The 16,334-nt window shown below is 40.2% G+C and overlaps 1 protein-coding gene across 1 annotated transcript; it reads right to left on the bottom strand.

Annotated features, from left to right (window-relative positions):
- Positions 1-639: 639 nt before the first annotated feature.
- On the bottom strand, positions 640-16,326 carry mfsd12b (major facilitator superfamily domain containing 12b). Its single transcript, XM_022201518.2, has 9 exons — positions 16,050-16,326; positions 10,592-10,802; positions 9,512-9,644; positions 9,256-9,438; positions 6,493-6,585; positions 6,307-6,399; positions 5,414-5,587; positions 4,527-4,621; positions 640-983 (listed from the first exon to the last, which is right to left on the bottom strand). Exons 1-9 carry the CDS (start codon positions 16,324-16,326, stop codon positions 854-856), a joined length of 1,389 nt encoding a protein of 462 aa, XP_022057210.1. The 3' UTR covers positions 640-853.
- Between the last annotated feature and the right edge of the window lie 8 nt (positions 16,327-16,334).

Below are 16,334 nucleotides of genomic sequence, written 5' to 3'. Positions count from 1 at the left end.
TGTTTTAGCTTCAGCATAGCATTTTGTAGTTTATGAGTCTTTAATAGTAGTTCCTTACAGTACATATGATCAAAGCAAGTAAACAAATAGTGAGGAAAGTGTTAACCGTCACACACACAGAGTCAAGTTCACCCAGTTCACTTTCTTGGATCAGTGCCAGTTGCTGCCAGGTCAAGAGAAATCTTTGGCTTTCACAGCAGAACGTGCAAAGCAGAGGTGGAAAACAATTTCTAATTTCTTTGGTTTTGATCGTTTTAAACCATAAGACAACTGGAGAATAAAAACTGTACATGAAGCATTCTCACTTGCCTTTCAGTGCCTAAAGTGTGTCTTTATGAAACATTCTTTGTGTAGTTTCCATGAGGCAGCGAGTTTGTAAATGGTGAAATACCCAAATTCACCATGATATGGAGAATTGTAGGTTCAGTCCTCAGTTATGTGTAATATAACGCATAACAACACAATGTAACACAACTCTCAGCCTCAGAGGCTCTTCTCGTGGAGCAGTGTAGTCACATATTCAGGCACTAGAGGGTGGCATGGCTTCACAGTCTTTACAGTTAGTGATTGATGGCTTGTGCAACAACGTGTTTCCTTTAAAAAGTCTCAGAATGGCAGAATACTGTATAAATATATTCATATATTAATGAGTCTCATGAAGCTTAAATGCAGTGTGACATTTCGATAGTATAGATAGCAGGCGTAAGCATAAAACAGCAAAAACATTAACAAAATAAAATAAAACAAAAAAAACATAAATCCTAAATATCTAATCCCAACAGAGCTATGGATATGATAAACCCCCTGAAGCAGGCAGCTGTTTATCATTGTGCATTGAATACTATCACTGACACTAATTGTTCCGTATTTTGATTGGCCAGATGAGAATTGTGAACAGGCAAAGTGCTGCAGCCACGGCAACGCCCCCGGTTACCGTAGCCATGACATCACGGTAAAACCAAGCTGGGCAGCACGGGCCAGTGCTGTGGAGGAGGACAGAAGAGAAAAGTGGGATAACCTTTGTTAGAAAGCTGTGGTGGTAGAGAGGAGTAAGACTTAATGTGAGCAGCAAAACTAGAAAACACCTTTTAGTGATGCAGTTTTGAAGAGAAAAACACAAAGACATAAGTTCAAGCGTACGACTGTGTGTCTTATATTTGGTTGCCATGTAATGTTGGTAATTGCATCAACTTAATAATGTGTGTAATTGAAACTCAAATTTGTGCTGTAATTGTTTTTTAATTAACTTCAAGTTGATGTAATTGGCTTGATTTCTTCACTTTTCTTCACCTTGAGGTCAAAATTTAAATCTCCTCCCGCACAAAATATTGGAGCAACTTCTCTTTTTAAATTTATAAATTTAAAAGCTTGTGTTCATAATTATGACAATTAAGTACATAACACTTAAAATTACTTTTAAACAACATGATAATACTCCTTGACACAACTTAATTTAGTATTCTTCAGTATCTTAGAGCATTCAGTTAAAAAATGTGTGTTAACGCTACCAATCATTAAGTCAATGGTAATTTAAAATATTAGCAATTGTGAAGGAAAAGTTAATTCCCCCAAGTCTATATAGTTTTTTGGTTGAACACAGTTTGTTTTTTGTTTTTTTTGCCATAATCCATAAAGACTGATAAGAACCGCTGCATTATTATTTTGTAATCATTGGCTTTGTCGAGCCAAAACATTATTGTTTAATGCATCTCACAGACGCTCGATCCTTTAGGATGTGGGGAGTTTGGAGGTCAGGTCAACATCTTGGGTCTTTATCATGTTTCCTAAGCTGTTCCTGAGCAGTTGTTGTGGTGTGTTGGTTCTATTATTCTCTTGAGGGCGTGCTTGGTCAGCATTTTTTTAAAAACTGCTGGGCAATGTAGATTTTGGCAAACATTATCAAGGAGCAAACAGTTCATTAGCAGGAATCTATATTTCTGTAGTGCATGTAACAGACTAAAAATATTGTACAGTATGCATAATAAAGTACTATTAAGGCAGTGTGTGACATGCTAATGTATTTTTGAATATTTCTGGACAACAGTGGAGCTCTGCGCGACAGAGGAATAAGATATGCCAAATTGACCGCACACAAAATCAGTGACGACAGAATAAAAGGTCGACCTTTTGTTTGAAGGCAGTGACTCTCACTCTATGAACTGATCATCCAGGTTGCAAATGCAATACAAAAAGAAATACATTATCTTGATCTACTGTTGAAACCATCAGGAATCTAAGTGGACCTTCTTAACAGAAGATACCTGACATGTCACAGCAGGGAATAAACAGGTGTATTAATGGTCCGTGGAGGGGAGGTCATTTACGTGATGATCAGCGAGCGTTTGTCTGTCTGTCTGTTAGCAACATTGTTCAGAAACAGACTAACGGATTTGGCTGAAATTTTCAGGGAACATCAGAAATGACACAATGACCAAGAGATTAGATTTTGGCCCTGATGCGGCTTATTATCTGGGTCCATGGATTTGTTAAAAATTTTTATATCACTGCGAGATAATGATACAAGTACTAAAGGAGTTTAAAAAAATGAATTAAATCATGTCCTGTTACATAATTTCCTCTGAGGAGAGGTGGCTTGGCTTCTACAGGTGGCAGTGCTGTTGATAACGCCCTGAATTTAATGGATCTGTTAAAGGTATCTGTATTATTGCGAAGTAGCGGCACAGCGTCACTGTAACTAATTGCTGATGATCAGATGATTGTGAGCCTACTACAAATCGTCTGCCGTGGACTTATCGGGACAAATCCATCAGATACATATTTAGGTCATGCGATTCGGTATCTGTACATAACATAGACATGCATAACACACACTTGTGCTCAGCATAAGGTCCTTTTGTTTGTGGGTACATCGATATTAAATGGTAACTTTCAATGTTGCTGGGATTTCTGCTACAAATTTTTTCAAGATTTTACCTGTCGGAAATGATACGACTCAGTAGTCGTGGCAGAATACTGCGCTCTCTAAGTGTTTTCTTGTCAATGTTGTTTTACCGACAGTGACAAGCCAAATGTTTGCAGTCAAAAGGATCTGTTCAGCTTCATTAGTGAGTTAAAGAACAGCCATGATAAGACCATAAGCTGATAAGACCAACTGCTGTATAGTATAGAAGCACAGTTTTCTCCAAGACAGTGACACAAAGATTTTTATTTTGTTTGGGGTTTTTGTGAAACTGACTAACTTGTGTAAGCTCAGGTCAACTCTAGTTACAATTTAAAGATGCTGTATGCAACATTCAGAATGACTGGATATCTCCAAAGCACCATGATCTCACACCAAAACAAATGGGCACAGCTCTTCCCCAGTTTACTTTTATTCACAACTCCCAAGGTTGTGTGCATGTGAGCCAACAAATATAATCCAGCCACATTCACCAGGTCATGGTAGCATTGTAAAATACTTTAAATGGCTGTGTTATGTCAACTCGAGTACCATAATCTACTTCATCTATCTTTCCTTAATGCCAACGTCAGTCCTGTCTGTGTGTCCTTTGGATCAAATGATTTGTGGTGAAACCGACACACAAAGTCCGGAGCAGACATCACAGAGGACAAGAACCAGAAGAGAGCAGCAAAAACTGGCTCAGACTGAGCTAAAATATGCACACAAAGTTGGTAAATAATAGACAATAATAATACAATACTTTGTTTTAAATATATATATAGCTTTTTGAGCACTGGCTGAAGGTTAGATTGCACTTTTGCTTTTACAGACAGAAGGTTGTTGTGTGTCTCTTTATAAAGCGAGGATGGCCAACAGTATCAAAGGGAGGAACTCAAAAACACTAGCATGCACTAACATATACAAGCAGCTTCCAAAACATAAAACAGAGAAGCTCCGATTATAAAACACACAGAGGAAGAGGGACTTCATTTTCTGCCAAGGACACCATGATGTTATATTGCATTTTTTGGGCTAACTGAAAGAATAGGATTCTGGCTGTATTAAGGTGCATTTTCATTCGGTCTAATAACTGCACCTACTGCACAGAGCTGTTTAATCTCTTCTAATACGGTTATTAAAGTAGTAGAGACAGCACAGTTATATTTCCAAAGCAGTGAAGTTGAACAAAGATTTACTGATGGAGCTAAAACCACGTCTGTGTGCTTTGTTGAAAATAAAGAAAGAAGCATCACAATATAATAAATCTGAATAATTATTGAATCTTTAATTCTGTTGTTTTTTCTTCAGGCCACTCTAAAAGCAGAAAATATATTTTTAATTGAACTAGTCGTAACTTAAAATGCAATCTGTGAGGATGGGTCACAAAGAGACTCTTTGTATTAGGGGGCCTAAAGCAAAAGAAATAAAATCGAAAAAGGTCAGGAATGAATGAAGCTTGCCAGATCTACACTTCGCTCCATTGTTGTTAAGGACACGTCGAAAACAACTTGGGGAAACCAACTTGTGGTTGTTCCTGAATCTGTGCAAAATGCCAACAATTTTCCTGCCAGCTTCCACACTTTTACAGACAGAAGACTGTGGGGCGTCCATCTCAGACACTCACCTGTACGGCCGGATGCTCTGGATGAGCATGACCCCCACACCATTAGCCACTTTGTCTGTGAGGCTCATCGATCCGTAAACAAAAGCTCCACTTTGCTGCCAAACAAGACCAAGATTATATGAGTCACTGCAGAAAGCACAATTAAAATAGAATGAAATCCATCTGAAAAGCCCACTCCGTTATTTGCAGCAGTGAATGAGACACACAGAAGACCCTCTGTGAACATTCATCTGGTGTTTTCATTCATCCCTTTTCAGAAAATGTCACTAAAGAAAGACAGATTTGGAAGACATGTAACAGCACTAATATGTGCTGAGGTCCTCCCAACAGGAATGGGCTGACTGGTCATCTCAGTGTAACAATCCACACTTACACAGCTAATATACTCATCTTCAGCTTACCCTGCTGTGTCTGGACAGATGATTCTGATGTGATATTTAAAACACACAGTTATTTATTTCTTCCTTGTGATGAAGCTTTTTGTCATTTGTCATAAAAAGCATAAATAAAATGCCATTGTGCTCTAGTTGTCCCTCTATCTGCTGCTATGCTCTGTGTTTTTGGATCATTATTTATTATTTCTGAGACTCTGATCAGAAACCTCAGGATCTTAATCATCCACACAGTCTGTGTGGCTTCATAGTCATAGTTGTTTTGTGGGGGGGGGGGGGGGGGAAATGGCTGGAGTAGAAGGGGTTAAAGAATTTAGCAACTGCATATTCTGTTGCACCCCCAAAGGTCTGGATGAAGTGTGATTTGCATGTGATTTTGTTTTAGGTTTCTAAAAAAAAACAACCAAAAAAACAAAGAATAGAAACGTGATGAGATTCATCCCCATGCTCTGTCAGAGCTGTAACACTGTTGTAGGTCCGTTCCCCTCCACTCACCGTCTGCTCCCCGATCAGCATGGCTGTCATGGACAGAGACATGACCAGGATGGTAGCTGAACCAGCTCCCAGCAGCACTGCTGCAGCAAAGATGCTCTCAGCTCCCAGTTTAACATCCACAAACACCCAGATAGCGAAACCAAGCACCAGCAGCAGGCCGACCAAATAGGTGATCTGACGACAGACAAATACACTTCATTTCAGAATATCTTTTCTTTTAAATCAGTAATTCATCAATCAGGCAGTGCTGTTTCTAACATGATAACAGAGTTCGTATAAACAGACTGTACAGGTAAAGTGTAGTGTAGCTCTAATTTTTTGGGCTTTAGATGTGATGCATCCGTTCCTATTTTAAATGTAATCTTTGAAATGAAGAGAATACATAAATGAATGGAGATGGAAATCGTGCATGCGATTACTGTCCAATGTAGGAAATAAAATGTAGCAATTTTTTAAAATTGCAACTATTCTCACATCTACACACCTCCCTAAAAATATCAAGCGTGCTAATTTTTAAATTATTTACAAGAAATTACATTATAGAAATAGAAATAAATCTGACAAGAAAATAAAGACACACAAATGAAAAAGCAACATAAACCGAGGGGGAAAAAAGAAGTTTAAATGAGTATAAGTACATTTCATTGCTGAATTTAATCTAATAATGTTTATTCTATTTCAGTGTAACTGGAGTCACAGAGCTGACCAACCTGTCAACTCAGAAAATTCACACTCATCCAGATTTTTAGTCTCTCTGGATATAATAACTGCTTTAATCACATGAAGTAGAGACTCTCATTAATTAGAGACACGTTTATCACAAGTCATAATTAGAGACACGTTTATCACAAGTCACTGCTTTGTGTTGGCTGAAGCAACAGTGAGACACTCACACTGATGCCTATGAGCCTGCTGACCGGTTTCAGGAGCAGCGAGCACACAAAGCCGCTGACGTACATCACCAGAGGTATGATGGCAATGAAGTTCTGAAGGAGAGGAGCGACGTTAGCATTAAACTGCGACACGGTGTTTCACAAACGAGACAACAGGTCAGATGGCGTGTGAAGGTGCAGCCGTACCTTTGGTAGCATCAGCGAGTTGGTGAGGTAAACTGAGATGTAGGTCTGAGACAAGTTGGCGATTAGTCTGGTGCACATGTAGAGAAAAGCCACCTGGTACAAAACGAGACATTCACCGATCAGCCACAACATTATGACCGCTGACAGGTGAAGTGAATCACTTCAGTCATCTTGTTCTAATGCAACGTTCCAGAAACCTTGAGTCCTGACATTCAAGTGGATGTTTGGTGTGTACCACCCAGCTAAGCATTGCAGGTCTAGCAACCCCCCACCCCCTTAGTAACAGCAGTCCTTGATGCCACCCTCAGCAGGACAATGCACTCCGACATACAGCCAAAAACTCAAAATCTTACAAGGCTTTTGGTCTTATTTTTAGTCAAAATGTCTCATCCCACTTGATTTAAGATACATTCTTTTAAATTACATTTCAGTAAGATGGAGGGACTTGATTAAAGACAATGCATCTTAAATATTTTGTTAAGTCAAATAATCTCGAAATTATCTTCTTCTAACCCTCATTTCGTCCTGCAGGTCAAATTGACCAGTTTTAAAGTTAAACATGTGTAATATATATATATATTGTGGTATCTGATCTGTTACATGTATTACTTATTAAGTTAGTAGTATAGAATCTGTTTTGTTTGTTCTAGTATTTGATATGAGTTGCTTGTTATATGTAGTGTCTGCTCTGGTGTCTCTGACCACAGATGGAATCTGCATTATATTCAACCCATGCCATGGGAAAGTGTCCTGTTTACAGAGCCCTGTTGGAGGTGTTTTTATGAGGGTTCTTCTGTCTAAAACACTGATTTAGGGATTCTTCAGCTGTTGTAGACAAGGGGGAGTTGTTTGGGGATGCTCTCTGCTTTCCCCATATGGTAGGCAATAAAGAACCATTTGTTTTGACCCCTCCTATATGTTGAAAACCTATAAAAGTGATCGCTGGCTATTGTCAAGCAAGGAGGATTCAATTGGCCGGCTCCTTCCAGGCAGGTTCTGTCTGTACTGATGCTGCTCTTTCTTTTAATAAAATACTTTTAAAGAAAGTCAGTGTCACGGACATTTTCTCCTTCACCTGCACATCATGGACACCAGAGAGAGAAACAACGACAATATATATATATATGTATATATATATATATATATATATATATATATATATATATATGTTCACAGTGAAAACTTCCACATTTTCAATTTTTTGGGGAAGTTTTTCAACATTTTTTTTGGTGGAAAAACAGAAATGCTAAAAAAAAAATGCTTCTTGAAGAACATTCAGAAAAAAAACAAACAAAATCCAGCGAATTTCGCTGAATTTTAATTGATTTTTACCTGAATGTTCTTAAAGAAAATATTAGAATTTTTACTGATATATATGTAATCACTTTAGATATTTTTAGGATTTTTTTGGAAGATTTTTACTCATTTTTTGAAAATATTTACAATTTTTAGATTTTTTATTTTTTTAATTTCTTGCGAAATTTGGGGATTTTTTTAAAATTAAACTTTTAAGGGAACCTCTTAAGGAATTTTCTTCCTGAAGATTTTGCAAAGTTTTATAAATTTGGGGAATTTTTTTGCTGATTTTTTTTTCAGACAAGGCAACAATAGTTTTTTGGTGCCGTAAATGAGGACAGTAGGACGGTTTAGACACCTAATCTTGACAATCCTGGTAGAATAAGACTTAAAATAAGTTTTCCCAGCTAATTTCAAGATCTCAATATTCTAAATATATCTTATTTCAATAAATCTCACAAGCCTTTATTCACTTGTTCTATTGGCAGATTGTTTCACTTATTTCAAGGTAAAAGTTCTTTGAAATAAGTTTTTTATTTCTTATTTTGACAGGGGCATTTTTTCCAGTGTGCAAAAACTGCTCAGGAGTGACCCGGGGAACACCACAGACCTAAGTTGTTCATGGGTTCCACACTCACCAGATCCAAATCTTACTGAGCATCTGTGGGATGTACCAGCATAAGTCTGATCCATGTACCCTGCAACCCACAGAATTCACTACAACCATCCCAGTGCCACAGGACATCCTCTGAGGTCCTGCCTCCATGCCCCACTGGGTCAGAGGAGTTTTAGCAGCATAAAGGAAACCACGACAATATTAGACAGGTGGTCATAACGTTGTCTGATCGGTGTACACGCTGTTTTTAAGCACATTCCCTTGCAATATCAAGGCCCTTTAGATGCTTAGTTTCTTATCCATCATGTAATATGATTATTCTGCAGCATGACAGCAACCCTGAACATGCAGTCAGAGTCATGAAGAACCATTTTCAGCAACAACAAGAACAAGGAGTCGACAGATACTGTAGCTCCTGCATCATGGAGTCAGTCGGGCCTTAAATGATGAGACAGAAAAAGGTCACTGAAAAATTGTGGTGAGTTCTTCAAGGTGCTGGAACAATTACCTCCCAAAATCCCTTAAAAAAAGAGAGGGGTTTAAAGGGTGGATTTGTTTCAAGCTATTTCTGAAGTTATTTATTAAATTTAAAACAAAAATTGCGGCATTATTTTTGCACCTTTTGCATACAATTTTAGATATTGTCGTGTGTTTTCACAGTCCAGTCATCTGCATTGAATGGAAGTCAGTACAAAGACTTGTGAGCTTTTCTTGAGCTGTAGTTTGTCACAGTTATGTGGATGCTGGATGAAATGTCAGAAAATATTGAGATTTTGTACAACAGATTTCCTTATGAAACAAATGGAAAGGAACCTACACGAGCAAGCGGAAAGTACAGATTTAGGAGTCACCTGGTAGAAGGACGGCTCCTTCAGCCAGTGTTTCCACTGAAATACAGGACGAGGAAAAGCTTCCTGTGATGAGGAGCTGATCAGACGGTTCTCTGTCTCACTGACTGATGTCTGCTCTTTAGTGCCGATGTGGAAGATCAAAGAGAACAGCGCTCCAATAGCCAGCAGGATGAGAACCAGCACCTGTGAACGCAGCTCAAGTAAGAACCACGAGTTTCCCAGAGAGGGGAAATCTGTCAGATGTCTCTTTTCTCACCTTGAACAGTGGGATGTCTGCCTGGCCCAGGCTGTCGGTGATGGAGGGGTCCACGCTGTGTTGGGACTGGAAGTGGAAGAGCAGCCAGGCCACGGTGTACACGGTGATGTTGGCCACCACAGTGAAGGTGTACCTGCACGTTCACGGACACACTTGGAGAAATCAAACAGCACCATGGCAACGAAAATAGCTTTAATGCAAAAATCACAGTTTGGAGCTTTTAGTTTGGAGCTCCACAGCTGACATGATGACACAATCACTACTTCACTTTTCTTTGAAATATGAGCTCCTCTGTTGTGTTTTCACCAGGAGTTTGCCTGCTTTCTCTGCCTGGTTGCTGTTTTTCACAGTCTTTGATACAATGCTTCATCTCGCTAGTTCTTTTGCGTTGCTGTTAAGTTTTAGACAGTCCAGGGAGGCTCAAGTCACATAGTAGAGGTTGGAAAGATACCTAAACAGGTGAAAAGAACTGAAGGCAACAGGTGGCTTGCTTTGAAAATTTAAGAGTAAAATATCCCAATCAGAAGAGAAAAATCTGATCTAACCAGTATGATAAAGATGAATAAAATTTGGTATGGAAGCTTAATTGTTTTCTGGCCAAGAATTAGATGTGAAATTTGACACTGTCTGCCATCTAAATATAAAGAATACAAACAGTCGTCACTTAGCCAGATAATGTTAAAATCTGATGAAGATGAAGCAAAACCATATTCTGCTTTTCCATTATTGAAACATTTATGCTCCTGCTTCTAATGACGTTATGCTTCCTTTTTGAGTGAACTGCTCTGCATCTTACAGCCTGATGAAATGAGCTGAGTTGCTGGATCCTGTATGCAGTCAGCTCACTTGTATGCAGTCAGCTCACCTGTATGCAGTCAGCTCCACCTGTATGCGGTCAGCTCCACCTGTATGCGGTCAGCTCCACCTGTATGCGATCAGCTCACCTGTATGCGGTCAGCTCCACCTGTATGCGATCAGCTCACCTGTATGCGGTCAGCTCCACCTGTATGCGGTCAGCTCACCTGTATACGGTCAGCTCACCTGTATGCGGTCAGCTCCACCTGTATACGGTCAGCTCACCTGTATGCGGTCAGCTCCACCTTGGCGCTCTCCCTGGACACCAGCTCTGGGATGAGGGAGAGGTGGGAGATCTGAGTGGCGGCCCAGCCGAACTGGAAGATGATGATGAAGGGGGAGAAGTAGAGGATCTGCGCCCACTGAGGAGTGATGTCGCTGCACGTCAGGCAGGGCATGAAAATAAAGGGGAAAGACACACAAACACAAACGGTTCCTGAAACATAAACAGAGAAAGGTTTGTGAATATTCAAGAGGATGTCTAAAGAGCGTTTCAAAAATATCAGCGTGACCAAAAAGTGTGCTGTGGTCCAGACAATGAGCCTGGAGACACCTCGATAATGGCACCTTGTTCACCACTTAGAAAACTTTAAAAATGACTTTTTTTGTTAATGTGGTATTTCCAGCAGCAACACTTTATATTGCTCCTTCATGTGGACTCGTCACCAAACATCCCCTGCAGATTTACTAAAGGTGATTTATCACCTTGGTGAGGACATGTGATGTTACCATGTCTCACTCACAGGTTATTTCAGGTTACTGGTGGTCCATCAGTGAAGATATTAAGAAGTCAGTAATTTTACAGTGGAGGGTTGTTCATGAGAGCTGTGGCTGGAGTCAGTTTATCCTCTACACTCCCTCCAGGTCCAGAGTCAGCTGAAGCATCAGGGCATTGGCGCCAGCATCCCCTGAATCACCTTCTATCTCTGTAGAAAAAAACCCCTCTTAGTCAAAGCTTTGTTGGACACCAGGGCGGCTGTTAGTCCACCACTTCTGAAACCATTTAATGAACGTGAATTTTGGTCACCAACTGTCTCAACTTCTTTGGCTGTGTGAGTGAGTTTATCGTCTAAAACGTGACAAAAATAACACAAGACATGTCAAACAGTTACACATTCTAGTTCTCTTTTACTCAGCTCTGTCATCAGATGTAAGGAGGCTCAACTACTGAGGTCTGTGTAAATTCTCTGTTCTTCAGATCTTAGTAATTCTAAGAGCTTCAGTAGAAGACAACTAGATTTCTTCTTTGGTTCTTGGTCAGCTTACTGGTTTTCTGGTAGATGCCATCAACTTGTAACTAACTTTATGTAAATGCTACTTCTATTATCAACAAATTCATGATCTCCCACAACCTACAACCGTCTTCATTAATAAAAAATTACATAAGAAAAAGCACTAAAAGTTCTATATTACTGGCACATTTTGTTGGTAACATTATTGCATGGAGTGGAATGCAAAAAATAATAATAAAAATCTATAGATTGACAAATTTTCTCTTTTTAATTATAGGTTTGTGCTGTATTTTTGAAACATTGATAAAATTTTAAAAATAGACAACGGATGAACGTGTGTAGTGTAAATTTCCATTAACATCTAACTGCAAATAACCAGTTATTGTTATTATTTCACAAATATTTTCTTTTCCTTTGACTGAAACTGCAACATTCACGATTAATACTGTAAAATTTTAACCCATAAGAACCCAGACCCATTTTTCCTTAAAGGAAAATTATGTGGGATATACCACAGATCAAGTGGACCACATAGACTGGAGCACTCAAAGTGCTTTTTACACTGGTGTCACCGTGGGTTCTTATGGGTTAATTTGAACAAATTCGTGACAAAACGTTGACTTAACGTGTTTTCATGAGTGCATAATATCTGTAAGTATTGTAAATTTATTTATATATACAAATGCCAAAAGTATTGGCTCACCTGCCTTAACTTGCATATGAACTTAAGTGACATCCCATTCCTAATCCATAGGGTTCAATATGACGTTGGTCCACCCTTTGCAGCTTTAACTCTTCTGGGAAGGCTGTCCACAAGGTTTAGGAGTGCGTTTATGGGAATTTTTGACCATTCTTCCAGAAGTGCATTTGTGAGGTCAGAAGGCCTGGCTCTCAGTCTCTGCTCTAATTCATCCCAAAGGTGTTCTGTCGGGCTGAGGTCAGAACTCTGTGCAGGCCAGTCAAGTTCATCCACACCAGACTCTGTCATACATGTCTTTATGGACCTTGCTTTGTGCACTGATGCACAGTCATGTTGGAAGAGGAAGGGGCCAGCTCCAAACTGTTTCCACAAAGTTGGGAGCATGGACTTGTCCAGAATGTCTTGGTATTCTGAAGCATTCAGAATTCCTTTCACTGGAACTAAGGGGCCAAGCCCAGTTCCTGAAAAACAAGCCCACACCATAATCCCCCTCCACCAAACTTTACACTTGGCACAATGCAGTCCGACAAGTATCGTTCTCGTGGCAAGCGCCAAACCCAGACTGGTCCATCAGATTGCCAGATGGAGAAGCACGATTGGTCACTCCAGAAAACATGTCTCCTCTAGAGTCCAGTGGCGGCATGCTTTACACCACTGCATCTAACACTTTGCATTGCACTTGGTGACATATGGCTTGGATGCAGCTGCTTGGCCATGGAAACCCATTCCATGAATCTCTCTGCGCACTGTTCTTGAGCTAATCTGAAGGTCACATGAAGTTTGAAGGTCTGTAGCGATTGACTCTGCAGAAAGTTGGCCACCTCTTGCCACTATGCGCCTCAGCATCAGCTGACCCAGCTCCATCAGTTTACGTGGCCGACCACTTGGTGGCGGAGTTGCTGTCGTTCCCACACACTTCCTCTTTCTTATAATACAGTTGACAGCTGACTGTGGAATATTTAGGAGCGAGGAAATGTCACAACTGGATTTGTTGCACGGGTGGCATCCTATCACAGTTCCACGCTGGAATTCACTGAGCTCCCGAGAGCGAGCCATTCTTTCACTCATGTTTGTAAAAGCAGTCTGCATTCATTTTATACACCTGTGGCCATGGAAGTGACTGGAACACCTGATTCTGATTATTTGGATGAGTGAGCGAATACTTTTGGCAATATAGTGTATATACACATACATACTGGTGTCACCCAGGCAATTTCATGTCTTCCATGAAAACTCACACTTTTGTTCATGTGCTAACATGAATTACAGTGTTTTCTAATCATCAATTAGCCTTTCAGCACCAATAGCTAACACAATGTAGCATTAGAGCACAGGAGTGATGGTTGCTGGAAATGTTCCTCTGTACCCCTATGGAGATATTCCATTAAAAACCAGCTGCTTCCAGCTATAGTCATTTACCACATTAACATCTAGACTATATTTCTGATTAATTTTGTTTTTATCTTTATTAAAAATATGTTCTTTCAAAAATAAGGACACTTCTAAGTGATCCTAAACTTTTAGACAGTTGTGTATACATATATCACCACATGCAAATTTAATTCATTAGACATTTTTAAGTAAAATTTTAGAAAAACTGGTTCTTAACCAAGTCAGTGACTTTTTAAACAGAATTAACATTTTAGAAACACAACAGTCTGGTTTTAGGATGAACCACAGTACAGAGACAGAACTTTTAAAGATTTTAAATGATATCAGGTGGAATTTAGATAATAAAAAACTAACAGTGTTGGTTCTATTGGATCTAAGTGCCGCTTTTGATACAGTAGACCATCATATCTTATTTAACAGACTCAGACACCTGGTTGGCCTCTCTGGTACTGTGCTTAACTGGTTCAACTCTTATCTTTCAGACCGATGTTTTTATGTAAGTATGGATACGTGTTCCTCAGGAACCCATGAAATTAGGTGTGGGGTTCCCCAAGGGTCAATTTTAGGCCCCATTCTTTTTAATCTTTATATGCTTCCTCTTGGGGACGTCATCAGGAGACACGGCATCAGTTTCCATAGCTACGCTGATGATACACAGCTGTACATTGCCGTGTCTCCTGATGACACAGGGCCAATTGATACTCTTTTAAAGTGTATTTTAGACATTAAGTCATGGATGGCAGCGAACTTCCTACAGCTCAACCAGGACAAAACTGAGGTTTTAGTTACAGGTCCTGAAGGTCAGAGAGAGAAACTTTTACCTAAATTACAAGTTTTTAAACCAGCAGAATTTGCAAAAAACCTGGGCGTTATTTTTGACTCTGAGCTGAATTTTATCCCACATATTAAAAACATAACAAAGATAGATTTTTATCATCTTAAGAATATAGCCAGAGTCCGCCCATTTCTCTCTCAGGCCAGCATGGAGGTGCTAATGCATGCTTTTATCTCTTCTTGTTTAGACTATTGTAATGCCCTGCTCTCTGGTCTTCCCAAAAAGAGTACTTTTAATCTTCAGCTTTTACAAAACTCAGCCGCACGTGTGCTGACAAGGACCAGGGGGCGGGAGCATATTACACCAGTTTTAAAGTAGCTGCATTGGCTCCCTGTCCGTTTCAGGATCGATTTTAAAGTCCTTTTATTAGTTTTTAAATGTCTTAATGGCCTTGCGCCTTCTTATTTGTCCGATCTCCTTTTAACATACCAACCCTCGCGGACCCTGAGGTCCTCTGGCAGCGGACTCTTAATTATACCACAAGCCAAGAACTCGAACCCACGGTGAGGCGGCATTTAGCCATTATGGCCCCCGCCTCTGGAATAGCCTGCCGGAGAACCTCAGGACTGCAGAGACTGTCGATGTTTTTAAAGGAAGGTTAAAGACTTACCTTTTTAATCAGGCTTTTAATTGATCTTTTAAGCCTTCTTATATTCTGATGTTCTTATCATTCCTTATTTATCATCTTATGTATTTTACGGTTTTTTACTTCCCATTATTTAGTTATTACCACATTTATTTATTTGTTTATTTTATTTCTTTCAACTCCAGTGTTTCCTCAGGGGGGGTCCTCCACACTGGGGGCTGTGTCTGGTCTGCTGCTGGGGGTGTTGTCCTCGGCTCGGCTAGTTGGGGGGCTCCCTACCTCGGTGTGGGGTCCCCGTGTCTGTCGTGGTCGGGGAGTCTGGGTGCCGGCGCCTCCGGCGGGCACGGCCTGGAGCTCCTCCCGGTGTGGACGGCCCCAATGGAGGCGTTTTCCACAATCGTCGGTGCCACGCCATGTCTTCCTACAGTCATTGGTGAGTGTGTGTGTGTGCGTGCGTGTGCGCGTGTGCAGTTGTGTGCCTATATGGAGGGAGGGCGGGATGGGTTTTCTTATTTTTAATGTTTTTAAATGTTGTACAGCACTTTGCGCTGCTTTTTTGTATGAAAAGTGCTTTATAAATAAAGTTTGATTTGATTTGATTTAATTTGATTTAAAAGTCAAAATAACATGTCAGTTAAATTTAAAGCTTGGTGTAATTATGGGAAAAAATTCCCCAATGCTTATTTTAAACTTTTTATGGCCCTTTAGCTGCCTCCATATTAGTTTTGTTAGTTGTGTTTTTTACAGTGATGCATTTTTACTTTCATCTAAATGTTTTTTCATTAATGCAGAATTATTGCATAAAATACAATGAGACATTTCTGCGTGTGAGCACCATCATCATCGTTTCTAACTGATAAACACTTAGCATTTGCAGCAGCACACAGAGGACAGACTCCTGCATTATTTCTAAAGTGAAGATGCTCTCGGATACTTGCCCAACAGATGCCAGCTTTTCCTCTTGCCGTGTCTCTGGATGCCCTCCGTCCTGTCAGACTCGTATCCCACCAGAGGAGTACAAACTCCGTCCGCTATCTGTCCGATGAGCAGCACCACACCTGCGGAGCTACTCTGAAGGCCGAGCACCGAGTGCAGGTAGACCAGCAGGTAGGTGAACCACATGGATGCGCACAGGTCGTTCAGAAAATGCCCCGCTGCGTAACAAAGCCGCCTGCAGACTGATAAAGACCGATCAGCAGGCACAAACTGCTCCATGGTCGACT

The sequence above is a fragment of the Acanthochromis polyacanthus genome, chromosome 4 (assembly GCF_021347895.1).
Source record: "Acanthochromis polyacanthus isolate Apoly-LR-REF ecotype Palm Island chromosome 4, KAUST_Apoly_ChrSc, whole genome shotgun sequence".
NCBI classification, from domain to species: domain Eukaryota; kingdom Metazoa; phylum Chordata; class Actinopteri; family Pomacentridae; genus Acanthochromis; species Acanthochromis polyacanthus.
This window is presented reverse-complemented; position numbering and strand designations above follow the sequence as displayed.

Bases quoted from the DNA above. Each gene is read 5' to 3' on its own strand.
- mfsd12b (XM_022201518.2), bottom strand. From the start codon at position 16,326: ATGGAGCAGTTTGTGCCTGCTGATCGGTCTTTATCAGTCTGCAGGCGG. The intron at 9,645-10,591 runs GTGAGCTGACCG...GTGAACGTGCAG, and splicing joins GTGGAGCTGACCGCATACAG to GTACACCTTCACTGTGGTGG. The intron at 6,586-9,255 runs GTGACTCCTAAA...GTTTTGTACCAG, and splicing joins AGGAGCCGTCCTTCTACCAG to GTGGCTTTTCTCTACATGTG.